General features: G+C 35.3%; 1 protein-coding gene across 12 annotated transcripts in view; it reads right to left on the bottom strand.

Moving 5' to 3' along the window:
- Positions 1 to 390: 390 nt before the first annotated feature.
- CAPS2 (calcyphosine 2) overlaps positions 391 to 27,649 on the bottom strand; it is a 29,634-nt gene continuing 2,375 nt past the window's right edge. For 6 of the 12 annotated variants that reach the window (XM_048301402.1, XM_048301403.1, XM_048301404.1 and 3 more), the window contains 15 exons: positions 26,144 to 26,190; positions 24,560 to 24,605; positions 24,324 to 24,434; positions 18,902 to 19,024; positions 15,503 to 15,570; positions 12,920 to 13,039; positions 11,738 to 11,812; positions 10,135 to 10,230; positions 9,934 to 10,027; positions 8,604 to 8,719; positions 6,398 to 6,474; positions 4,733 to 4,887; positions 4,063 to 4,182; positions 2,929 to 3,025; positions 391 to 1,674 (listed from right to left, as the gene is read on the bottom strand). In XM_048301402.1, coding sequence (XP_048157359.1) covers positions 1,499 to 1,674; positions 2,929 to 3,025; positions 4,063 to 4,182; positions 4,733 to 4,887; positions 6,398 to 6,474; positions 8,604 to 8,719; positions 9,934 to 10,027; positions 10,135 to 10,230; positions 11,738 to 11,812; positions 12,920 to 13,039; positions 15,503 to 15,570; positions 18,902 to 19,024; positions 24,324 to 24,434; positions 24,560 to 24,605; positions 26,144 to 26,190 — 1,521 coding nt within the window. In that variant the 3' untranslated portion in view covers positions 391 to 1,498. Of the gene's footprint in view, positions 1,675 to 2,928; positions 3,026 to 4,062; positions 4,183 to 4,732; positions 4,888 to 6,397; positions 6,475 to 8,603; positions 8,720 to 9,933; positions 10,028 to 10,134; positions 10,231 to 11,737; positions 11,813 to 12,919; positions 13,040 to 15,502; positions 15,571 to 18,901; positions 22,475 to 24,316; positions 24,435 to 24,559; positions 24,606 to 26,143; positions 26,191 to 27,114; positions 27,258 to 27,649 lie in introns of those variants that run through there. The other 6 variants (XM_048301413.1, XM_048301409.1, XM_048301408.1 and 3 more) reach the window with 6 other exon arrangements.

Raw genomic sequence — 27,649 nt, 5'->3', positions numbered from 1 at the left:
GCAGGAATGCAGAACAAGAAAACCATGAGTCAGAATTCTTGCTTAGAATTAACATTGACAAAATCTGCCTTTCCCTGTAAACAAATACATACTGACTTCTGCAGCCCCAAAAGAACTCCCCGAAATGCCTCATTTGAGGATTTAGAGTGGAGCCTCCAACACTTGTTACAACTGAGGTCATGGTCAAACAATCCAGACATAAAAACACACAAGCTATTACAACAAGGAAGTATTATATCTAGACTGTACTAGTCAGCCACAGGGGGACCAAAGTTCCTCATTTCAGCATCCATTCCAGCACTGCCCTGTAATTCCTGTGAAACACAAATTCTGTCTCAGAGGAAGGTTCTTTTAATCACAGACTATAAATTCAAAACCAGGCAGACAAGCTCAGAGGAAACATATATTTTAATTGCATAGCCTTAAGAAATGCAGTTCAACATACAGTTAATTTCAGTGACAGGTCTATCAAAACCAAAGTCTCTCTCTCATTAACTATATATTTTTATTTCTTAACACAAAGAATTTTACAGAATTAACAAGATGTATTATACTGAAAAGAGTATCTGTGAGAACATTTGAAGTAGAAAAGAATATTTTAATTTATGATTCAATTTTTCTGGTGGCAGAAGTGGATGTTTTGGGCTTTTTAAAATATACTTTTCTGTTTTATACTTTCAGACTAGATAGTAAATGCTATATATCAGTTTGACAAAATATATAATTTCTATGTTTTAGTTAAAATCCCAGCAATATAAAGTAAGCAGATATTTAAATACAATATATTTGTTTTGAAAACCACTTACCAAAATACAGGAAAGGATGCATTACAAAATACATGTGTGATTACTAAAACCTTTGAGATTCAATGCTCAGCTTCAGATGCCTGACCAAAATGACAAAGCAAGATCAGTCAAGATGGTGCATAGGCCAAGGGGCTAAATGCTGTGAACATTTCTGCGCTTTCAGTACTGCAGACATCCTCAGCAGTGGAAAAGGATGACCTGCTCTCTTTCAAGCTAAGTACCAGCATAAGAAAAAATAAGCAAGACAAAGAATGTTATAAGAAATTCCTGAAGAAAAGCTACCATTGACATTTATGCAGTCAAATCTGAAGCTTTTCACAATGCATCATAAACCAAAATTTTCTCTTGCACGTACCCCTTCAGGCATTTTAGTACTCTAATTCCCTCTTGTTTTAAAATAGGCTACTTTATTTTAATATAAAAAAATTATGGCTTTTCATATGGGAAACTGCCTTAATTATTTCCAGTGAAAAGACATGAACAGCATTTTTATTAGATGAGTGGCTAGCATAACTCAACAGACACTGCAGAAAATTTGCCATGTCTTATTCTGAAAACACCTAAAGTTTTCAGTCCCTGAAATCAGTTTAAGACACTAATTATAAAGTAATGCACATCTAGACTAAATCCTCTCTTATTTAGTCACTCCTTGTTTAGAAAATATTCCTTCTTCTTTTTTGTCATCTTCCACTCTAAATTCCCCATGAATTCCTTAAGATATTAACAAAATCATCATCACCCGTGATTCCAAAACTTAATCCTTCATAGTAATCTTCAAACTCAGAATAGGACACTTCATTGGGGTTGCTGCAGGACTCTCCTAATGTTTCTAGAAATGACGATTTAATTTCTTCTTCTGCAGCTTTGCCTATGAAAGTATATTTTTTTATTAATACATTTTATAGAAGAGTGAATATGTAGCATTTAATATACTTCAGGCAAGAAACTGTCAAATTTTCGCTTGCAAATATTTTTTTCATGAACGAATTCAATATTGTGGTTTCAGAATTAAGTCATTGGCTCACTTAATACCATCAGTAGAAACCTTACTTTAATAGGATGATAGAATTAAGTATCAACAGAAAACATGGGATCAGCGAACTGCAATGAGTTATGAGATCAGTAAAATTTTTTTCTTCATATGACTGCAAAAGCTGCATAATGCATTTGTAAACTAAAATTCTGAAGTTATCTTGTAAGAAAGCATGTGTTTACTGTAATAAAACTTCAAAGTTCTAGGAAAACTTTAAGATGGAAATTGGCATTTCAAAAGTGTTCTGCAATTTACATCTGTGTCCTAGCAATTTTATAAAGATAATACTCAAGATGATTTCATAGTATTGAGAAAAAAAGTACAAAATATATGGCATTATAGTATTGGAAAAAAAATCACATATGGTATCCCTATACCCCATGTGACTTCATGTGTTACCATTAAAATCACTGGCAATATAAAAAAAAAATCCTCTCTTCTACAGGTAAAAAAGAAAGGGTCATGGCACCATGGAGACTTTCATAGTGACTAGGCTGGTACATGGAGGTATTATTTTAGAAACTGACATACAAATATTTAAACTCCTATTTTTTCAATGGCAGACTTTAAACATTTTTGAGAATCCTGAAAAAATAATGAAGAAACCAGCATTTCCTCTATTAAGGATGACAAACCTGTCCCAGAAATAAATTAAGTTCCTTCTGAATAAATTATTCAAGTGCTGAGTACATTCCGTGTCAGTTTTGATAGAAAACAGTAATGTGAAAATGAGAGTATCCTACTAAGTGAAAATTACTAATATCATATTTGCCACTGATAACTTACAGATGAAAGCTGAGAAATAACTGCTTTCAGAGGTAGGGAAAAGAACTACTCTGCAAACAGGCAGTATTAGCAGCTTGATAAAGAGCAAGTATTAAAATTGTGTATATGAACTCCATTACTACTTATAGTCATGTTCTGGAGAGACTCAGTTTTAAGTCCTCACATGAAAGAAGTTCCCCTTTAACAGCTCAAGTCTAAGCCAAAGTCTGTATTTCCAAGCAGTTTCTGGATCTGCTATCTCTGCTAACAAGATGACTTCCATAGTTACAGATTTTTGTTTGTTTGTTTGTTCATGTGAATTACCTGCCAATACTAGAGGATGCTTCTTTGCACAGTAACATTTTCTGACATCTACCACAGGCACACTCCCAGTTTTGTTGAAATCTAGTTTCATATAAGCCTGTAGGGGAAAAAAAGTTTCATATAAGTATCTAAGGGGAAAAAAAAAGTGGGGAGATGAAAAGATCAAATGCACTTAACTACCTAGCACATACTTTTAGATCTTGCACAATGGATTATGTCAATTTACCTATTTTATGTAAGGCACCAGATATCAGAAAATCATTCTAGATTATGCAGTTGCATGATTATTTTACCTCAACAGTTTTCACATCAAATGTGTCTTCCCTGGTCAACTCAAAAAAAATTGTCTTCTCTCCCTAATTTCTAGCTCATCCTTAGAATCAGAAGTTAAGCTGCTTCCCCCTTCCGTCTCCTCCAATTATTAAGATTCCGCATCATTCTGACAGAAGCCTCCACACAGCCTCTTCAGCATTGCTAACAGCAGCTTCATTTTCATTTCAGTTTACTCAAATACACATGCTTGATACATAAGGCTAGGAGAGTCAGATCCTCCATGATTGAAAGCATGAAAGTATATGTGATTTTTCTTGATCTTGATATCCAGTTGCTACTCATTTGGCTGGTTTGTCATCAGTGTTTGATGCTGCAAACAACTCCACATTACATTATAGACAAATAACAAGTGGCATTTCAAATAGAACATGTCTCACGAATATACTGTAGGTCTCAAAGGAGACAAGTATTACTGCCTCCTATTTCAGGCACTGTGGGAAAAAAGTCTACACATATATAGTCATTTGCCAAAATGAGGAAACAGACTTCTGGAAGAGATCATCTCAGGGTGCCAGATGCTTTATACACTGGACTGAACTATAAGAATAGCACGTATGGGTGAAGACTCAAAATAATAAAGGAATTAATCCTAGAATTTAAAATGAACTAATTTAACAATGCAACATGCAGTCTACTAACTTATTTTCTTTTGATAAACTGATCTGAAACTTTAAGAAGTCAATTTCCAGGTACAGAACTTAAGAAAAACAACAAAACCCAACAACTAGAATATGATGAGCAACTAACTCCAAAATTAGACTGCAAAATATTTACACTTAAAATATCTACAATAAAACTTACTTTTCTCACAGATGCTTTCCTATATTCATTCATTTCTCCAAATATGGCATGAGTAAATTCTCCATAGTCAACCTTATCACTCTTGCTATCATCAAGAATTACCCATAAGGATCTGAAGTCCTGCAATTTAAAAATATATTGACAAAGTTCTTCACTATATCCTGGAATAAAACAATTTCTATAATGGGAAATTACAGAATTCTCACAACACCCCCCAAACTTCTAGATCCAAACTCACTCACAGATTTGTAAAAATAATGCATGTCATCAGTGGTCACTGATGACCATAATTCACATTATTCGCAGTTCTATTCGCAGATAGCTGTGAGCTACTTTTACAACATAATATATAAAACAAAGGAAAAATCTAAGTAAACAGCATAAACTAATTTTTTTTTAAGCCTAAAGAGAAAAAATTGATTGCAATCACGCTTCTTCATGTTATGATGTAAAAAGATTGCATGTTTTTAACTATATTATTTTTTATTCTTAAGAACTTCACATAGAACTGAATGCAGAAATGTCAATATACCACAAGGGGAAAAAAAACCACCATCAAAAGAAAACATGCAAAACCCAGGTATTAAACTATAGATTTAAGCAAAGAAAAGAAGCAATTCCATAAATTAAGAAAGATAATACCCATGTTTACAGTTTCAGGTAGACTTACCCCTTCAGGCATTTCCAAATGGAATACTTTTAGAGCTTCTTTCAAGGCTGCCTGAGAGAGAAGACCATTTCTTTTCTTGTCTATTTGTCGGAAATACTTTCCTAAGCCTGTTATAACCCGAACTCCTCTTTTACTTAGTGTTTCTCTGAAAATACCTGAGGATTTAGAGAAATAAAGGACACAACATTTACCTGAAGTTGTCCACTTGCTATGGAGACAATATGGAAGTAAAGAACATCACATCTACATATGATGGTGCTGGTCAAAAAGACATACCCATGCATTCTGGCTCCCTTGTCTTTGATAAGAGAATGCCAATACAAAAGGAAATCATCAGTTATTTAATATTTGAGTGGAAATCATATAAAGCATATCTAACAAGCAATACCTAATGAACTTTTTTTAAAGAGATCACATAAGGAAAGAAAAAATGGCTATTGCACTCTATATGCTCAGATTCTAAAACTGCCCACTTCTGTGGGAACTGATTACATGCCATGATTCAACATACTAAGTAAATTTGGAACAACTACTTCAGAACAATGCAATCATTCCATTATGAGACACAGAGTTGCTTCTTTATTGTACAGACTTGTTAAGTACATGTGGAAACAAAAGCAAACACGACTAATTTGGCAAAATCATTCCTAAATTATATGCAAAGAACAATTTCTATGGTAAGACATATGAAAGTCTGCAGCTAGCATATTTACTTAGGTATGTCTGAGTTTCTCAGCATACTCTGTTAACAGAAGTCACCTGCTATTACCTTCAAATTACTTGTGTCTACAATTTAAAGACAAATAGGGGCAAGGTGAAAGAAGGAAGTTTTTTTCCAGTGAAGCTGAAACTCAGACATATCTTAAAAGGTGCCTTGAAGTATACGCACAACATTCTTCCAGGCCACACCTTAGAGGAAGTCAGATAATTGAAAAGCCAGCTTGTGTCTATTATGCACAGGGAAAAAATGGAATAACTACAGGATTAAAAATAACCCTAATTATTATTCCAACAAATTTTTTGTAAAAATAAATGTCCGAGCAGATTCTAGTGACCCAAGAGTGCCTACTTAAGACACGTTTAGTTAATGACAGTAAACAGGGGTGATTATACGAGCTGTGAGCTGCTCAGATCAACCGTTTTTGTTGAAAACAAGGTTACAAAAATAATACACAGCACTGTACAAACATCTTTTCATAATTTTTAACAAAAAGCTAGGCCTTTGTCCTAAAGACTGGGATAGGAATGTGGTAGAATTTATTTACATATTCCAGAGTACACTATTCAATTATACTCATGGTGTTTGTACACTTGGCCAATAACAACTTTAATGCCAGTGTAACATAGCATCAGCATTATGTTTCAGAATTTTTTCAGAGATTATGTCAACACAGAGATTAACATTTTATTGTTCACATTCACAATTACTCTGTACATTCTGCACAATCTTTACCCAGACTGCTGATTTGAAGAGACAGGAGAAAGCATTCTTATGACTGATTTGTGCTGGTATCAGATTCTAATAATATCCTGATAAATATCTACCTTTTGTTTAATTTCATTTACACAAATAAAGTCTTTATAACATCACTATTGTTCATTGCACTGAGCTGTAAATATAAAGATATGGAAATTAAAATTAAATGAGTTCTGGTAGACAGAAACCTTGAATCTTCTTGAAAACTTCACTGTCATCAACCACTTGCCCGGAACACTCTTGCTTGAGTTCCACAGAAGAAGCTCTAAAGAAATCAAAATTAATGTTGATTAGTGAAATTACGTGTAATATGACTATATTCAAAACAGCTGTTGTAAAAAACCATCACATACTGAACTTACTATTTAATTAATATACTACCCTTATAAGCACAATATCCAATTGCTTGAGTTTGAGAGGGTGCTCACAAAAGTCCTTGCTGGCCTGCTGCAGATATGCAGGAATTACTTTCTAACAATATCACATGGGCATCTCCTCTACTAATTCATTAATCATGGATAATTCCTCCCGTGCATAAAATCTCCAGAAGTTTAGTTCAAGACAATCCTAATCTCATACCACTGGAAGAGTTTGTTAAAGCAACTACATTTAATCACCAACAGGAAAATAACATTAAATACTTTTTAACACTCTCTTTGGAAATTAAATAGCAAAGGTTTAGACCAAAAGTCTATCTAGAAATTATGGTTAAATTTTGTGGGTTTCTTTTGGCTAAGTTCCTTTCTGAGAAGGACTTCCCATAAGACTTCATCAGAAATTATTATAAAGCTTGGTAAAAAAATATTGTGGAAGAACCTACTGGAAGGAAAAAAAAAAAACAAAAAGAAACCAAACCAACAAATTATTTTAATCAGAATATTAAAATATTAATTTTATTAATTATTAATATTATTATTAATCAGAATATTTTAAAAAAATGGAAAAGCACTACTGTCAACTCTGAGCTGCTTGCTTACCAGTGTTTTGCCATGGCATACTTCTCCTCCTGCTTTCTGAGGTGAAAGACTTATCTCTCTGCTATCTAGTAGGACTTTTCATCTCCTCTTTGGATACCTCCCATTATGAAGTCCCTAAAAGCTTACCTACATCAGATCACCTAAATTGGAAAGTCAACAACCACCTGCAGAGGGCAATGTACTCCCTCTAGAACACATGTAAACCAGAAGATTCACGGTTTGTGACAGCAGGGCATAGCTGCTCCTGGGAACCCGCAATAGACCTTTTGGATTATAGCTGAACAGGATTTTCTGTCAGTAGAGTAATGAAGGTAAGAGGACGCAGTTCAAGAGTTTTGCACCAGAGAACAGAGTGCTCAATAACATCCTCATACAGAAGAAAAAGACAGACTGAAATTTTGCCACTAATGGAAAGAACACAGAGTAAAAAAGAAAGAAATAATCTATTCCACCACAGGTAGCAGAAAATCCAAAATTTCAACCTATTGAGCCGGTCTTCTTTCTGGTTCTTCTATTCAGAGATAACATTGGTTCAACTTCAAATTTCACAGGTATAAGATTAGCAACAAATGAAAGAAAAAGCTGTTTACTTGAGTGATAAGCTCCTGAGATGTAAAATGTCTTACATAAACTATCTGAAATTAAACTATATTGTGTTTTATTTCACTGAAGCCTTGCAGAGAGGGAACAATTAGCACTAAGCATCATACAACTATATAGTTCTAGAACCAATTAAATTTGAATTTTCTATGCACTGTTAGCTTACTATGGCTCCTTTGTAAAGCTTTCAGTGTAAAGGGACTTTAAGTGAATATTACCGTAACTGAGAACAAACTTCATGTGTCTAAACACTTGCAGAAAGAAAAATAATAATCAAGTTCTGCTAACAAAATAGCCTTTAGATACTGAGCATATTTAATTGAGATTAAAATTATTGCTCTTCCTAATCAGGAAAGGATCAAAGTATGAGATATATGAGGAGAGGCTGGGAGAGCTGGAATTGTTTAGCCCAGAGAATAGAAGCCTTGAGGCATCTTACCCTCAAGCACATATGAATACCTGACAGAAAGGAGTAAAGAAACTGAGACAGGCTCTGCTCAGTGGTGCCTGTGGACAAGACAAGAGGCTATGGGCACAAACTGAGGTATATGATTTGCATATAAAAACATGTGACCTCAAACAAAGGAAATAGAGCAGCTTCATGTTTCAATTCTTACTTTAAAATTACTCCTTACCGTTCTAGGAAGTTACTGAACTGTGCAAAAACCACTAACATCTATTACTAATTTTTCCTAACAACAGCCTAAATATGGATTCTGTTTTTAGCAGTATAAGTAATAAGGTATTAGGAGCTCAAAAGAATATTTTTTTGCTTAAGGAAGGAAAGGTAATTTGAAAAGCAGTTAGCAGCACTTACTTTAGATAATCCATAGCTGCTTCATCAATATTTATCACACGAAGGGTAAAGACGGGGTTCTGCTTAACACTTTCTGGAAGGTTATGATCAACACTTCGGAAAGTTAGATTAGCTCCCTGTTGTTAAAGCACACGATTTAAAAATAGGTTGGGTATTTCATAAATAGAGGGGAAGGGGAAAGAAAGAAAAGCAGCAAACTAGAAGCAAAGAATGCTGAGAAGAATAAAAAATGCAGTAGCTCTAACTGTAATATCTGTGCAGGCCTGGGTATAAAGTCTCCAAAACTCATGAATTTGGGAGGTGGAGGCAGAGACACTGATATTTTGCAAGGGTCTCAACCACTTGGACTTTGTGAGAGATCTGTGTATCTTAATGTCAGCCCAGAAAGCATGATCACAGATATGGAGTCTCACAGATACATCATTCCAAAGAGCTACTTTGGAGCAGTACATTTTCTGGAGGACTTTAAGATGCATCTTTATTCAGAACACATTTCCATATGCAGGCTGCAGATGAAAATCCCTAACATGTAGCTTTATCTTCCATATCATAAACTCATCTATTTCATCTTGAAAATTCTTCGGTGGCTGTGTAAGCAGTTAGGATAGGCATGTTATTAGAAAAAACACACTAAAAACTACTGTCAACTTCTTTTACTTTCAACACTTCACACAAACACAGTTTTTGCTCTGAACTTCAGATTTGCAGGAGCACGTGAAGAATTTGGTGAAAACAGTCTGTACTTGAAAACTTGCTAAGTATTTACATACCATGAGCACTTAACCCAGTGTGGAAGAACAGCAGTACAGAAGGTGCAATATGATTTTTATTCAGTCATCAGATCAGCTGGTAGACAAAGTTTAACATTGTTTCATAGACTTGCTCTAAAAAGCTAGTGGTTTACAAACGGTAGGAAACAATTAACACACGATTTCTTCATGTTTAAAAAATATTTAATCATTGCTTCGAGTTAAAAATGCCAGCAGACCTTGCAAAGATTATTGACTTTTAACAAGTACTTTAGTCTACTTCCTCTTCAGGACTCTCCATCCCGAGCGGATCATTTCGCCTAAAAAAGGTCCACACTGTCTGCAGTCTTGTGCCCTCTAGGGGGAAAACTCCAAACTACAGATTAATCTGAAACCTTAATTGGAATCTCTAAAATGTGGGACAGCTAAATAATCCAGACTTCTGAAAATCTTTAATTCAAAAACGTTACCCAAGGGGAAGAATTTTGGTCTTCCAAGAAGGTTAGATCACAATTTTCAATTCAAATATCCAAATATTACTTCCAGAAAAATAGTTTTACATTCAGCAGAAGAATACTTACAATGTAGAAGTCACTAAGATCATAAGCTTTCCCCTTTCTTTGTCCACGTTGATGTTGATAAATTCCCTTCTGAATGAAAGGCAAGGCATTTGTCCTGTGAAATAACCCAAAACTGGTATTAAACCAATTAAATTTATTTAAGCTTCTTAGATACAGTGAAATATGTTTTCTAAAACCTTTTTAAAAAGTAATTTATCCTACCTGTTTTTTCCAAACTGTCGAAATTCATACACTGTAAGGGATTTGTCACATGCAAAAAAAAATCCAACCAACTCTCTACAAGCATCATGACCATTTCTAGAAGGAAAATTGAAAAGCATCTTTATGTTTTTCATCTATATAAATCCAATTCAACCCAAACATAAGTAACATTTACTTTGGAATCAGAATGGTTTGAGTTATAAGGGACATTAAAGATCATCTAGTTCCAAAACCCCTGCCATGGGTGGTAACACCTTCCACTAGATCAAGCTGCTCAGAGCCCCATCCAGCCTGGCCTTGAACACTTCCAGGGATGAGGCATCCTCTGTGCAACCTGTTCCAGTACCTCACAACCCTCACAGTAAAGAATTTCTTCCTAATATCTAATCTAAACCTGCCTGCTTTTATTTTGAAGCCATTCCCCCTTGACCTATAACTACACACCCTTGTAAAAAGTCCCTCTCCAGCTTTCCTACAGCCTTCCTGTAGGCACTGGAAGGCTGCAAAAGGGTCTCCCTGGAGCCTTCCCTTCTCCTGACTGGACAATTCAACTCTCTCAGCCTGTCTTCATAAGAGAAGTGCTCCATCCCTCTGATCATCTTTGTGACCTTCCTGTGGATCACTCCAACAGGTCCTTCTCATGCTGGGACCCCAGAGGTGAACACAGCACTGCAGGTGGGCTCTCACGGGAGAGAAGCAGAGCGGCAGAATCCTCTCCCTTGTCCTGCTGGCCATGTTTCTTTTGGTGCAGCCCAGGACATGGCTGGTTTCCTGGGTGCAAGCACACACTGCCAGATCATGTTGAACTTCTCATCCACCAGCACCCTCAAGTTCTTCTCCTCAAGGCTGCTCTCAGTATCTATTTTATTTCCACTGTTGCATGCTGAACAATTTATTTTTTTAAAGAGCTATTCGACTATTTTCTTTAACCCACCATGAAATGGATTCAGTCACATTTTTAATTCAATATTCCATTCTCCATAATGCTAAAAACACCTCTGGAGGCTTCATGTTTTAGTATGCCAATATAATTTTCACTCATTAACAAAAGGATTACACACACCAGGACTACTGCATTCGTTGAGGTATATGAAAGTATGTTGCTGAATACTCAGCTGTGTCTAACAAGCATAAAGCTCACAGCTGCAGAAAAGCATCACTTTCAGAATTGAAAAATATGTTTATGCCACCACTACTCAAATAAGAACAGTTTCAAAGACGTTCTAAAATTTAATGCATAAGGAGCTATGAAAAAGTTGCAAAGCCATTACTACTTATAGTAGTTGCCACATCTAAGATAAGACTAAAATAATTTTAATCAACTGAGATGCAACAGCTAAAAGCACTGTTTTACACAGTCCCTGTGCTAACTGTCCTGAATAGAGCTATGGGTTAGATAGTAATATAACACTGCTTACAGATCTTAACATTGTACAGGGCAACTGTAAAGCCACTATCCATTAGCCATGTCAAAATTTGTGCTATACGTGGACACCCACATGTACTTTTTTTCTTAAACATTCAGCGCAATTAATTAGTTCAAGAGAGTAATCATCATTCACAAATTCAGAGAACTGAAAAGCTTCACAAAATTTGTGATTACCTCGATATAATCCTACTATCAAAGCGTAGCTTGTTGGAGAGCATGCTCTCAGTTAGTCCTGATTTGGTCCTTATTCTGTGAAAATAATGCAGCATGTTAATGATACCTATATGCTCACAGATAAATGTTACATAAAAATCAACCATTTCCAAACAGCAAAAAACATGAAATACGGTATCCTTGGCAACTGGCTGAGGAGATGATCCTTTGTAGTTGAATTAGAAAGCAACTCAGAGCTGTAAAGTGTTCTGTTATTATATAATATGAGAGTACATTCACAGAGAGCATAGATATGAATGGGATTTTTGTTTGCATACACTTATATAAAGAACAAAACCTCTGTCACTCACCATACTTCCACGAATCAATGCGTTCTTTTACAAAAATACCCAGATTGGGCCTTTTCTACCCACCTAAATATTTTACATTGGCCCTATTACTAGTTCCAGAAATGGAGATTTGTCTATGTGATAGATGTAAGAAATTGAGACTGGTTTTGTTGTCTTTTTTCTTTTTTAAGAATATATAGATGACATTCAATGAGAAAGACTTTAGAGAGGGATGTTAAAATGCACAAAGCAGAAATGCTTGCCTGAATGTTGAGAAAAATTAACATAACAAAACTCAGACCTGCAAATTAATTTCATTTTATGGATCACAGTGTTTCCTCAGGTTTTTTTAAGTTCTTGGAGCTACTATTTCAATGCTGACAGTCCAGGAATGTCATTTAATGCCAATAGGGTTAATTATTGCAGCAGAAATCAAAACATGAAAGAAAAGTATGATTATATTGTGAAGATCTACATTAGCATTTACAGATGCATATTTATGCAATTTATGCACCTCAGGATAGGAATCTCTCAAAGGATATGACAGGACTGCAAGCATCCAACAGCTTGGAAAAGGCTGGCAAAACCTTGTGATGAATAATATCAGTATAAGCTTAACAATGTTCTCCCAGGTCTTATAAATTCTATGAATCAATCATAATACACAGAGAATTCACATAAAAAGGTCCCTGTTATCTCACCAGGCAATAACAAGCACAGGGAAGCTACAAAAAAGGCCTCACACGAAGCTGGTGGATCCAAGGCAAAAATAAAACATCTGGAAAGGCAAACAGACTTCACAGAGCTAAAAAAAAAAAAAAAACCAGCAGAAGACGTATTTTTATAAACTTACTTTGTTTCATGGAGTGTCCTTCTTCTAAAACACATTGGTGCTGTCCCAACTCCCAGAAGTCCTTGAGCTTCCTTGCAAGCATCAGAACATGTGGACTGCTCTGGATCACTTATAACAGCTCTGACCACAAAGAGCAGGGAGAAGCCCTCTGACTATTAGTATGGCTGAATTTCAGGTCTTACATATTCTTACGCAGGAAAGAAAACACCCAAAAATAATACAGCAATACAATCTTGGAGTTACCCACTAAGCTTGAATAAATTTGTGGCCCTAATTTTTTGTTTGTTTATACAAATTCTTAAGTCTATTTCTCAAAATTAAACATATGCAGTAATATTCTGGCAGTGCACTACTATAATGTAACATGTAATGTTACATGTAGATATGTATTATTTAAAGTATATTCGATATATCTTTATATAAAATAAATCTTGGTAGTGTGAAGGTTTGTGTGGTTTTTCATCATTTCCACTATTTCTGTAAATATTCCACCAGTGATGTTCTATAACCACGGCTCCCTCCAATATTAGTGATAGCAGTTACTAGTACTGGCCAGTGATGGCACCACAGAACCATAGAATAGCCCAGGTTGGAAGGGACCTTAAAGATCATCCAGTTCCAACCTCCATGCTGTGGGCAGGACACCTTTCACTAGAGCAGGTTGCTCAGAGCCCCATCCAATCTGTCATCCAACAAAAACATTGGCACTTCCTCCCTCAAAGCACTGACTACACAGCTGAGAGGATCTCAAAGTCTCAACAAGCAGAAAAGAAATAGATGAACTTGTTTTTGAACATTTTGATATTCTCTGTATCAGTTCAACAAGTAAACAAAATAAAACCCTTTAAAAATAAATGAGATGCTTTTTATGCTATTGAAATGGTTTATCAGAAGGAAAAAGTAATTTTACATGGCTATTATAGTTTTCTAAACTTGCTCTCTGATCTATACAGATCCGTCTTTGTACACATCAGTTACACTGATTTAACTGCAAGATTGGCCCTATTAAAAAAATATTCAAAACACCTTTGTGTTTCCTTTAATAGTTTTTTTAATGCAACTGTTTTGAACTAATCTTTTCCGATTAACATCCTGATATCTGATACCAATTTGTTTGGAAGTACTGGCAGAGTTATATTTGGAACATAAACAGAGAGATTTTTTAAATTAAAACTTCATCCTGATGCAGCTGCAGAACTACTGAATATTGTTTTGACATTATCAACAGAAGGGTTCAGAGTAGGAGAAGGAATACATGGGAAAAATAAGGCAAAGCAGCAGAAGGAGGTTAAACACAGAATGGGCATCCATGATCCAAGATGCACAAAGCTGTACATTTAATGCAACATCAGTAGTACTGAGACACTTTAACATAATCAGCATATTTTTAAAATCACTTCTGTAATAATCTTTGTCACAGGCCAAGCACTTATTTGAAAACTGGGGATTTCTATCCCGTATAGCTCCATAATTTTAATCCTGCTAAATGATACTTGGAATTTAACATTGTGTTTCATCACAATTTTGTTTCCCTCAGGCAACCTTCTTGTCATCTCAGCTTTTAAATAGTGAAAACCATTAATAGACTTTTAAACAATGTAGGCCATTTGAACTGCCACTGAAACAGAAACAAATTAAAACTAAAATGATGAAGTGCAACAACATTTCAGCCTCAAAATCTTAGGATTTGATGGGCTGGAAAACCAGTGCAGATTACTCCAGAGATTGTAAACTATGTACAGAATGCAAAATAATCTAGACATACCCACAGTTAATTTTTAGTAAGTGTAAAGTAACATGAAACTATATTAAACTAGCTTGCATCTTCCTATATTGTCATAACCAGACAGCTTGCATAAAGCCCTGAATTATTAAAGCATGCTTAAAATAGAGGGATCTTTCTGCACAGAAGCAATGCTTTCTTGTAGCTAAAGGGATAGCAATGAAGGCAGGAGATCTTACTGTACAACCTGGATCAACTCGAATTGTAACAGTGCCTTTTGTTCCCACATGCCCAGCACTAGTATAACACTCCTTTATGCCTGAAAGGTGCTGTGTCAGTATTAATAAAGAATTAATAAATATTAATAAAGCTAAGATTTTTAGAAAGGACAATAAATATTGAGAAAGTGTAATAATTTAATTTATATATTATATTTAATATTTTATTATTAAATATATAAATATATATATTATATATTAAATATATAATTATATATTATAATTAATGTATAATTTAATTTATAACATCAGGCATCCATATATTTTCTTGAGGTGCAAGAGGGTTATTTTCAAGAACTCGTGCTATTGTAAAGGCCTTAAAATAGGTTCAAGTACAAAATTTCAAATTATTTACAGAAAAAAAAAAAAAACAAAACCACATGGCACTTTAAACTAATATTTTAAGTTGCATTAAAAAGACTTCTCATTTAAAGAATTTTTGCAAATAATACTACTACATAAGATTTCATAAGACTTGGAACAAGATGACCAAAACAGCTCTTAAGCAAGAAAAGCTAAACACTAACAGATCTAAATTCTTATGTAGGGAAAACTGAAATTTTACATTATAAATTCATTTACCTACATAATTGATCCACCATAACTTGTTCTACAACAGCCTGTTTTCTCCTCTCTGCAGCAACATCCTCCTGCAATGAAAAACTGACTGAGAACAAATGAAATATATAACAGCAGGCACTTCAAATAATAAATTACCCTTTAAGACAGCATTCAGAGGTCACAAACTTACCAACGTCACAATTAATATTTTTTTATAGTTTTAATAGAGTTCTATTTGCATAAAAGACATATAATATTCTCTGCTACACACTCGATTTGTCTATACATATTATTTGCAATAAATATGAGAATTCTAGTATTTAAGTTGACAGAAAAAATCCTTATTTCTGTATTGTTTCCAATACATTCTGTAAGTACAATAGAGCCTGAGGAGACTCGGAGACTCACATTATTCCAGGTTTCATGGTTGACACAGATTCCAACTAAGAGAATAAAACTTTACCTCCAGCAATATTTAGTCAAAAAAAATTCTTTTAAGACTAAAGTCTCAGTTGGAAGATTTTTCTTTCCTGCATGCCACAATAATTTTCTGCTGAGACAGGTCAATCTGAAAAACCTTTCAGGAAATATCATCCTAAAGGGGAAAGGGGATTTAACATGATCTTATTATTATTTTTATTAGAGTAACACTGAACCATAACCTTGTGCCATTCACTATAAAGCGTGCAGGCATTGATCATGACCTGTTACACAGAGAGAAACCAAAGTACAAGATAGTATGGAGGCCACCAGCATTAACCAGGCCTCAGCACCTCTCTTTATCTTCCACATATCTGAACTTTTTTACTGCATTTAAAGTTGCCTTTTATTCCAAAAAAATATTTGTATATATGAGAAAATAGAGATTATTATTACGGAGGGGGTTTACGCAGCCTTACATTTTTTTAGATATTCTGAAACTAAAGAATTAAGATATTTTTCTAATTGGTCTTGTGTGTAAACCAAATTCAAATTGCATGGATGAAGAACTGAAAGGTTCCCAGGTACCTATAAGAGATAATTCCTAATTCCAAGAGATGTTATGGGTAGAATTCACAATCTTCAAATAAATAGATTGGCATTACCCAAAAAAAGAAAGCAAAATTGAAAAAACACAAATAACTAATGTAACACCAGACCAGCTGTTGGTTACTCCAAACTGATTTTAAGCCTTAGAAGATTTCTGAATTATAAGAGATAGGGGGCTTTTTAGTTTGCTTTCATGTTTCATTTTTGCACATATTCGAACTACAGGCTGCTTTATTCTGAGTTAATAATTTTTTACCCATTAACTGTTGTAACAGATGTTTTAAAAAGAATGATGTAAAGGAACACACTGATAATACAGAACAATGTTTTTTATAACATATTCCATGGACACTGGCTTATAGATCCAAACCAGTTAGCATGCTGAAAAGAATCTGAAAAAAAAACCCAAACAAACAAACAAAAAAAATTTACACCTTAAATTTCAATTGAATATTAGGTCACTAAATGTAGCCTTTCATGGAACATCTTCCATTCTGCTCTCAGACAAAAGCTCTACTATGAGATTACAAAAATGTGGAGGGCAGAGGCAAACATTGAACTTGTAGCAGCTCCCACTGGTAAAAAAGTAGTAATTGTTGTTCCCTAAATATGACCATTCAGAGAAAATCAACCTTCTTCAGAGGTTATATATGATATCTATGGGCAATCACACATGGACTGTGAATCACAAAATCACAGAACAAGCTGAACTGGAAGGGACCTACAAAGAAAATTATTGGAACATACATGCAGTTACTACTGCCAATTTCTTCCAGTATTCTACCACTATCAGAAGCTTGACCTAGGAAAGCCTGAGATGGTCCTTGAAAGAGACAGCCAGTGCTGACCATGAGTGCTAATCAATAACAAAAGGGCTTCTGAAGGTCCCAGTAACACCTTGCTCAGACACCTCCTGGATTTTTTTTAAAGCACGGCAGCTACAGAATATCTTCTATTTTGTGGTTCTGCACTGCTCCCTTTCTCAGTGCTTTCACTGTACTTCCTTTAGCATTAAGTAGTTACTCTAGGGATACTTCAAGACTTTTTTCCATTATCTTCAGCCTATAGTATAGATTTTTTAATTTATTCTAAATATAAAAGCTTAAGTACTTTCTCAAAAGATTTTCTTATCATGAAAATTAACAGTGACCTCAGTAGTGCAACATCTGCATTCCCTTCAACAAGACTAGAAATCAAATAAATGCTTGCAATGATGCAAAATTCAGTGCATAGTGATCAGCAAATAAAATGAATTAAAATTGCTATTTACTTTAAAAAATCATAAAATTTCTCACGGCTTAATATTCCATGAGAAAGTTAGAATGCATAACCCTTTTCAACAATACATTCAAAAACCAGTTACAAAAGCCATCACTTTGCATATGCAAATACTGAACTATGCAATATCAAATCAAGGTTCTTCCTAATTGTAAATCATCCTAAATTCAAGGCCTGCCCTCAGATGAGCAAGACTCCTATTGTTCAGCCCTAAAAAGAGTAAAATTCACATCTATGTAAGAAATTAAAGAAGCATATTGGGTACATCCGTGTAAGGAAAGTTTTAATTCCCCTCTATGCATGCTAGTGAGTCCATACTAGTTTCCAGTCTTCAGAGCTCCCTCCTTCCCTCAGAAAGGATCTGACAGAAGATCAGAGCCAAAGCAATTGAAAGGAGATGCTAAGGGAGCTTGGGTTTGTTTAGTTTGCAGAACCAGCAGCTATGAGGCATTCTGAAGAGAAGTTACAAAGTGAGAACCAAATTTTTTTGACAGTAGCCAACAGTATAACAGAAGGTGAAGGTTACACACTGAGCCTTGGGAAGATTGGTGTGGACAACAGGAAGAACTTCTTCACATAGTGACATAGCAGGTCTCATGAAGATGTTGCCTAGAGATGCCGTAGAAGCTCCATCCCTGGAGCTTGAAGACTCAGCCAAAGTTGTTGCTGACTCAATCTAACACTAGCAGCAGAGCTGATGGAATCCATGGACCATTGAATACAGGCTCAGCTAAAAGCTACAGGTCAGAGGAAACCATAGACTATCCTGAGCTGGAAGAGACCCATAGGGATCATCAAAGTCCAACTTCTGGCACTGAATGTAACACTAGGTTCACTCAACTACCTCTTAGTTGTATGAATATATCTGTATATATTACTCATTATTTGCATTCTCATTTATATACATTACTGCATAAAACACAAGCATTACAGAGAGGATTTTAAAAATGCTCACTGGATTGCTCAGTTCATCTTCCATTGAAAGAAATGTTTAAACTCACATGATTTCAATGGGTGCAATTACACCCCAAAGGCATAACTTCTGTTGAACATCTGGGAAACCATCCTCCACATCTAGGTGGTTAGCAGCATAATACCAGTCAAAATACTTACAGCTTCTGATTTCCTTATGTTGTGCTGCACATTATAAGGCTTGTTTGTATAGCATTGTTGCAGGAGAGCTTTCTTATCAAGAGTTACAAAATCATCATTATGTCCATCTTCAAGCTGTGTACCCTACATAAAAAATATATTCTTTTCATAAATCAAATTTAATGAATTGTAATAAAAACAAACTAAAAAACCCACACACGTTTTCCTCAACAATTTATTTAAAAGTACGTCTCTTTCTTTCTTCTTCACTTTTTAAAGTATCTACTTCTTCCACTTCATGCTAATTAAAAGAGAATTCTTTTAAGCCTAGCTTTCTACAGGAACTGAACTTAAAAGAAAAGACTAGAGAGAAAGATTTATATCTTTTGAATACTTACCAGTTTTCATTCATACTGAAATAAATAAAAAATAAAAAAATCTCAAAAATGCTGTTCATACAAGCTTTGTGAAAAAACAGCAGCAAGTCAGAGAAGGAAGACTGTAGTATCTCTGAGAAGAAGAGAAGAACTCATCCTTTTTCTATTCTCTCAGGAACAGCCAAGAGAAAGCAGAGGATTTGCTGTTAGGTATAAAGCTCAAAGTTCACTGTAGAGATACTGCTTTGTGACCAGTGAAGTAAAATACTGTCTAGACAGGGAAAAGCCAAAGCATGCTACTGGTTCTAACAGACTTGTAAACCAGTCCCAGGGTATTATGGAAATATTTCCTACATATGATGACATGAAGAAAAAGTATACAGGAGGTTTTTACAGAACTCAGGAAGGAGGGAGCACAGGAAAGAAATCAAAAGAGTAGGTTTTGTTAGCAATCTCCTCCATGAGCAGCTTCTTTCAGAAAAGAAAATTTGTTACAAGTTCCACTAATCAAGTAAAACAAGTGTACTGAAATATTTTGATTTATTCATCTAATCAGGTAGTGATAGTATCTAACAAAAAAATTGTTTTGATAGACATTGTATTACAATCTGTGAGAAGAACTAAGACACATGCTTCTAGTGCTTAGCAAGTATCTTTCTGGAACCCAAAACCACCAGAAGAAAGTCAGTTCTGCTTTTTCTCTCCCAGTATACACTTGCCATCTATTTCTTCATTTTCAGATTAACTTGGCTGCTCCTGTAAATACCTTTTTGAAGGGCTTGCAGTTGTGCATATAAAGGAGTCACTCCTTGAAAAGCAGATTATATGACAGTGTCAGACCAGTACATTAGAGTGGAATCATTGAAAACAAACAAACAAACAGAAAACCCTACAACTAATCTCCAGAACAGACAATTTATCTACCACCAAACATAAAACTAAACCACAAAATACCACTACTTTTTTTTCTTTCACCTCTTATTCACAGAATATTTATTAATAGATTTTTTCAGGTTCTCCTATATCTGATCACTATAAGCATGACTATAAGAGGAGAAAGCTCTCTTAAAGCTATCTACAAAATAGTGAGACCATCTTTGTCTTATGTCTTTTCATTGTACTGAAAGTTAAGAAAGTAAATTCAGTGAACTCATCCATCACAAACCTTTTCTCTGAAGAGCAATGAGCACAATATGTTCCATCAACATCTGCATACTCAACTTTCCCTTAAGATTCTTAAATGGTCATCTACCCTCAGCAGAATCTAGCATTCAACCAGTCGTCACAGATGTTGCTTACTTAGGCTTCATGCTTCCTTACACCTACAGTGATGCATCTTTCCCTGTTCAACCACACTCCTCTGCTATCTCCTCCAGAACAAGATGAAAGTTGGGTTTATTTATCCCTTTATTTTCCAGTTTCTTTCCACTGATCTTCCTTCTTTGCACCTTAGTTTTAATTTAAAAATACAAAAGAAACCTGGGAGAACTAATACAGCTTGCAGTCCAACTGTACTGAATCTTATACAACATCAAAGCAAAAAGTACAAATAATATCTTTCATTATTTTAACCCCATAATTCTTTGCATTTTCAGTGGTAATAATTCTCTAAGGAAACAATTAAATCTTTCATTTCTCCTTTTTTAAGTCCTATATACAGTCACAATTTACAGAGTACTAATTAAAATACTTCTACATTTAAAAAATAAAAAAGCTTGAATGAATTTCTGATTTTTGAAATAACATTTTGCCAAGACCTTCCTGCTGTCTCTCCTCTTCTTATAGGCTGTAAGTTCTTCCTTATCAATCATGCTTATCTTCATGCTCGAGCTAGAGGTGCACTATGAGGGCCAGGGTTACTTTCCTTACCAGAGAACACAACCATACATAACCATACATAAATTCTCAGGGCACCTCAGCTTCTCGCTCTGCAACAACTGAAACAAGCTTCCTATATCTTATTTCCTCCCCAACATTAGATGCTGAAATTACATGCTTTTATTTCTTTACAATAAAAACATGAAATTAATTACACACATGTGCAAACCTTTCCAAACAGTGTAATTAAATAGTGATGTACATTTGCTATTTAAAAATGTGATTTCTATTTTGCCAACTACTTTTATTGAACTGTCTGGACACTGGAGGTGTTCTTTTTTCTTTTCTGCAATTCTCTGAGGATGCTGCTTATATTCTTCCTTTGTATCTGCTTCATACTGACCATACTTCAGTTTGTTTCTCTCTGTGGGCGATGGCAGATTTTCTGGTCTTGTCTTCTGCTCCAAAACAGAATGTTAAAGCAATGAGTAATCAATATAAAAGCCTCTGGCTGGTCTATTAAATGGGAACAGCATTATTTTAATTCCTATCCAGTCTAATGTCTGAAACTTCTAGACATGATGCTTCAAATTAAGAAAAAATGCAAATAGGACTGCATATTCAGGCTTAACTTGCATTGAGTTCTTCAAATTCTACCATTTTTAAATCTAAAAAATACATAGGCAAATGGTTTTACATCACTTTTAAAGAAATAAGTCAGATTCAGTGGCTCTGCCTTATAACATCACTAAAATGTAAATTGTGACATTTGATTTTGGATGGTTGAAAACAGGTGGATGAATGTTTTTCAGTCAGAAGTTATAATATTCTTGTGTGGCAGATGAGTACTGGGACACTGTTCTTTAGAACAACATCAGCTGCACAGCTAAGCACCTTTCTAACCTTACACCCATTTCAGGTGTAAGGTTATAAAGGTATGCAACAGAGGCTGGGATCAATAGAAAGCACAGCAATGACAGAAGTCCAAGATTCCATTCTTTTCTGTCTCCCTGTATGACTAACACTTTCAATATTTAAGTTATATTCCTTCAGTGCTAACAAAAGTAAGGTGGCCTTGTCTAGCATCTCTACACAACACTTGCAACTCATCTTGCAACAACAGTGTTACAGTCCTGCTCTAGAAAACCATTTCTCAAAACCCAAAAAGATTTGTTTTTGAAGAGCCAACTTTCTCCTTCAAAAGAGGATTCACATCCCTTCACTGATTAATTCCTGAATTATAAGAGTATATTTAAATTTTTCTTCCAAAAGTGACCTGTTTTGAGAAGATTTACTTACAGTTACTGAAGAAGCTGGAATTTATCTTGCTAAAGGAAAGCTTGGTCAGAGCCCCAGAAGCAAGAAATGCAGAAATAAAGACTGCTCAGGGGAATGCATTAAAATATTTTAAAACAGCTTGAAAATCTTCTCCACAAAAAAAAAGATGGGGAGCAAGTCAGGCAAAAAAAAAGGGGGGGAGGAAGAGAGAGAGAAAGAGAGAGAAAGAAAGAGGAAGAGCAAAAAAGGGTAAGTAAACAGAAGATACATTCCAATACATTGAGCACTCAGTATTTAACACATAATGAAGGCAGAAAGGAAGCAACAAGAGGTAAAGGAAAGCAGAGAAGAAAGGGAGAAAGACCCTGCGAAACAAACAAAGCCACACTAACCTTCCATTAGCACTACTGAAGCTCGTCTGAGTTATACATATGAACTTTGTTTAAAAAAAAAATGGTAAAGCAAGCAGTGTAATCATAAGCATCCAGACCCAAAAAGGCTATAGCAACCCAACTATGTTTGCACTGCACATTTACAAGGCAGTAGAAAGGAAAACAACCTATCTGTAGTTACATGTTTACAGTTACATCTTAAGACACGTATAAATACCTATGTTGGGCACATATTCTAAAAACTAGTACATTCTTAGTACATTATTTTAAAAAGACCAAAAAACCACTTACCATTTCAGTTTTTACTTAAATGAAATTGTTTTTCAAGTAGAGAAACCATTTGGTTATATAGGGAAACATACAAAATAATGATCTTGGCAGATTCACTTTGAACTCCAGCCAATCTGGAGTTCTGCCCTTGAAGTTACTACATTATTTGTTTCAAGGGGCACAGCTTATGTACAAATTAATTTAAAATTGGTTTTCCCTCTAGTTAAAATTCTGGGATTTTTTTAAAACACTCATTTGAATATTTCTTAGGTTTACATAAGATTTTTTGAAATAATGGATTTTTAATCAGTGTATTTTTTAATAGTTTCTCCAATAAGCTAGTTCCTGTCACATAAAAGAAGTTAAAAAACATTACGTTTTCAGACCATATACCATAGTACTGAACTGATAATCCTTTTTGTCAGTCTATATTTTTTCAACCACCTTACCTACATTTTGTTCTGACAAAATTTTCTAGACACATGTTTAAAGGAAAACAGGAATTAAGATGTAACATGATCAAATAAAAAATTATCACATTCATTCTGTTCACATTTAATTCAGATGTAAGAGTTCAAAAGAACTCTCTTCCTGCATTCAGGGAAGTGCAATAACTGAGTAATTAAATTAACTCTTAAAACTATTATAGTGGATATCGATCCTAAACAATGCTGCACTGTACTGTAAAACAACAGTATGCTAGCATCTGGGCTACTGATTTTCCTTAAAAATTAGCATCTAAGACTAGTGGTGATTAAGTTTCTTGCTCATCCAGGGTAAAAATGCTAACATGATGAGGAAATTTTAACAATAAAAGAGTTCTGACATATTAGACATAATTCCAAAGTTTATGTTACAGTTCTGTTTTAAAGACAACAGCCCTAAGAAAAAAAACTGTGAAATGGCTGCAAGTAACTCCAAAAGTTTTCTTTTCACCAGAAGTAACTATTCTTCCATAGAAATAATACTTAAGTTTTTATACAGGTTTTGTCTTCAAGCATACACTTACTACTACTAATCTTTATTATTACTACTATTAATATATGTCTTAAAAAATAACTACAAAAAAAAGGGTAAGTGTACCAATCAACAAAGAGCTAAGCTAAGCAATAAAATAGGTTTTTCTAAATATTCTAAAGAATCTCAGTAAAAGGACTTTGCTAAAAATGTTTTGGACCAACAGCACTTGGAGATATATGCTTAAGCACAAGAGAAAAAAAAGAACTTTCATAAAAAAAAGCTATGTATGCTTTTCTAAATTACTGCTAAAGGGGCATATTATAAAGATATTTGTAGTGACAGACTGACATGTTGATGCTGCACATATGGAGTTTGCAATGACGTTCTCCAATCTGAAGATGAACCTAGTGGACACCTATGAGAACAACTTCCAGTGTACGGTACGTAAGAGTCTCCATCCTAAAATCACAGGAAAAAAAGGATAAGCAATCAAAATTGTTTTCTATTTAGAGTGATACTTTTTATTAAATCATGAAACATGTGAATTCTAAAAAATTTTTGAGAAAGAATTTATTTACAATTACCTCTTCATCAGAATCTCCCAGCCTCCCTAGATCTAGGCATGGCATCCTGCAGGGAGTTAAAACAATTTTAAAAGCAATACAGTCCCTTATTTTTTAACAACAATAAAAGCACTGCCTATTAGTTATTATTAGGTCCTTCACAAAAATTTCCCTGCAACTGGATATGGCCTACTCAGCAAATCTCTATTAGCCCCTCTTGCTTCAGCTCAGCAAGTGGCTCCTGAGCTTCTCTTCCCCAGTAGCAGAGGACCCTGGCAGCCGAAAAGGACCCTTCTTTACTCGCACATTGACTTCTCTTCAATCCCCAACAGGTGCTACTGCAACAAGATCATGCAGCAGGGATACCTTACTCTTGTCTTCCACAGCACATCCATGTCAACATTCCTCTACAATCAGTCAACAGAGAGGCAACAGGGAAGCAATCACTACTTGGGATGCAAATCTTCTGAACTTTTCGTAAGAGATTAACACAGTGGAAGAAAACCATACCTCAGTATTTTGTTCTGCTTAAAGAAATGAAAACATCTCCAACTCATCAAAGCATCTCTGTGCCTTCTGCCTTTACTCCAGGTATATTGCAGAGCACCATGAATACATATTTTTCATATTTTACCAGCAATATTTCCAAGCAACTCTCTTATAACTTCTTGGAATAAGAGAGCTCCTTATTTTACAGTCTTTTTTTATTAGATGATGACAGGCAGTACACAGAAATCAGAATTTTTTGACGTTGGTATGAAGAATCAAAGGTCATGGTCACACACACTTATAAAATAATTACATACACTGTCTTTAAGGCATTTCAGTAAACAAAACTGCCTAAACTATCAATCAAGGTCCTTGGAAGAGTAGATGTTCCTTATCTGCCAAAGTTACTACAAGGTTTGAAATTTTAAAAGCACAAACAGAATTTCCCATTGCTTGTGAAGCCCTTCACAACAGTTTCTCCGTATCTTTTACTGTAATACTTGTAAAAGCGGCCAATAGTTAAAATATGTTTTTTCTCCTTTTGCAGACAGGTTAAAAATATTCAAGAAAAACAATGTATAAATATGACAGCTCTGAGTGATACCCTCTGAAGAGGATGTCAGGAGGACAGAGCCAGGTTCTTCTTGGGAGTACCCAGCAATGGGCAATGGGCAGAAACTGATGCACAGGACGTTCCACCCAAAACCAGCTTCTTCACCACAGGTGACTGAGCACTGGAACAGGTTGCCCAGAGAGGTTGTGGAGTCTTCCTCACTGGAAATACTCAAGAACCATCTAGATGCAATCCTGAGCAATCTGGGATGTCCCTGCTTGAGCAGGGAGGTTGGACCAGATGGACCAGTGGGTTGGACCCACTGTGGTCTTTTCCATCTTTACCCATTCTGTGATTACACCTCCACTGAGCCAAACATAAATCAGCTTAATTCCAAAGTAAATAATGCATCATATATTCTACTCCAAATATAAATCACAGAAAACAAACCTATGATGATAAATTTCATGGAACACTAAGTTGCACATCACTACAAATGCCAATGCACTGTGTTAATAATACACACAATTAAACAAGCTGATCTGAAATAGAAGCAGACTTACTCTGGCGGGCGAGGACTGTGAGCAGCCTGTCTATTTGGTCTCCAACCCTAAAAGAAGGACACATTATTGCATACCTAGGGAATCTGGATTAAAATACATAGTTCTCTCTCTCAATTTCCCCTGAAATATTTAAAATTAGTGGCTCAAATTATCTGTCCAACAGACTTGACTAAGATGCTACTAACAAGGGGAGAAAACCAAAAACTTCTAATTGAAAGCTAATTCTTACAGATCATGAGACTAAAAGACTGAATATTCATCATGACAGAAAGATTTCCAGCCATTAAGAATCTAGATAGCATCCACATCAGCTATCAATAATACATTAAAAATAATCCATGTTTCTGAGGCTTTGTGCCGTCACTGCTCTCACAAGGCTTCGGGTCACATTGCTCTTGTTGGTTGGGAACCAACCCTTAAACCAAAACCACAAGACTGACAGCCAGCTGGCTCACAAGGAGTTAGCTCAGACCCCAAAGAGCCTCTGATATTTGGTGTAACTGTTTCATCTCAGCTTTAGTATAGCAGTCCTGCCGATGACTAGGCAGTTCACCTTATTTATTTTGCAAGGCTGCATAGCACACAGATCTCCAAACCCAAATGAGCAAGAACATGGCAAGAAAAAATATAAGTGACCCAAAACTTCATCCATCCCCCTATGGCTTTTGAAAACAGCTAGCAGCAAATCCGTGGGGAAGGCTGCTTGCGGCAAGCACAAAGTAACAATTCGCCTAACTGGCCTCCCTATCTGAAAAAAAAAAGTGGTTCGGGAACGTTCAGAACCAGGGCTAACATTTTTGTTTTCACTTTTCAGCTCATAAATCTCAGCATCGCAGCCTGAACTGAGCAGAATCCTATTCCCAGCAGTGCCTGAACATCTTCCGCGATCTGAGAGCAACCACAAAACTGTAACTCCTTTCTCACCATACACCCCTGTAGCTGCTCCCGAAACAGAAGTTCGGCAACACTACCCTCTAGCGACTCCAGAGCATGGGTCCGGGTATCCAGGTTGGCGAGTTCTCCGCACAGAATGAGCACCGCCACCGTGTGGTCACGTACGTAAAACCGTCAAGGCATCAAAAACGCTGCACTACACCGCACATTTATCTTCTTTCTGTACCATTACAACTGTGGTCAGGTAAAGAACACACCTAATCCTAGATGCTAAAGCCTTAATATAATTCCTTTTCAACAAATCAGGAAGAAAGCAAACAAAAAACGTTGTGAATGCTAAGGTGAAGCATATGATTTCAACATAATTTTAAGATTTACTTTTGCAAACTACCAAGAATCATGTGGACTAGGGAGTCTAAATTTGGAAACTTAGTTGCACAAGAATAAAAAAAAAAAGGGATGAGAGATTAGAGAAAAAATGTTATTTCTTTTCTTTTACAACCTCCACTAAATGACCCAAATGTTCTTGCTGTCCCCAGGGTACTTAATTTCCGAAAACCTGGTTAAAACATTAACAGTAACATTGTAACATTGATGTAGTATCATTTACAA

Source organism: Corvus hawaiiensis, chromosome 4 (genome assembly GCF_020740725.1).
Source record: "Corvus hawaiiensis isolate bCorHaw1 chromosome 4, bCorHaw1.pri.cur, whole genome shotgun sequence".
Lineage (NCBI taxonomy): Eukaryota > Metazoa > Chordata > Aves > Passeriformes > Corvidae > Corvus > Corvus hawaiiensis.
Note: the sequence above shows the minus strand (reverse complement) of the source record. Positions and strands in the feature narration are given on the sequence as shown.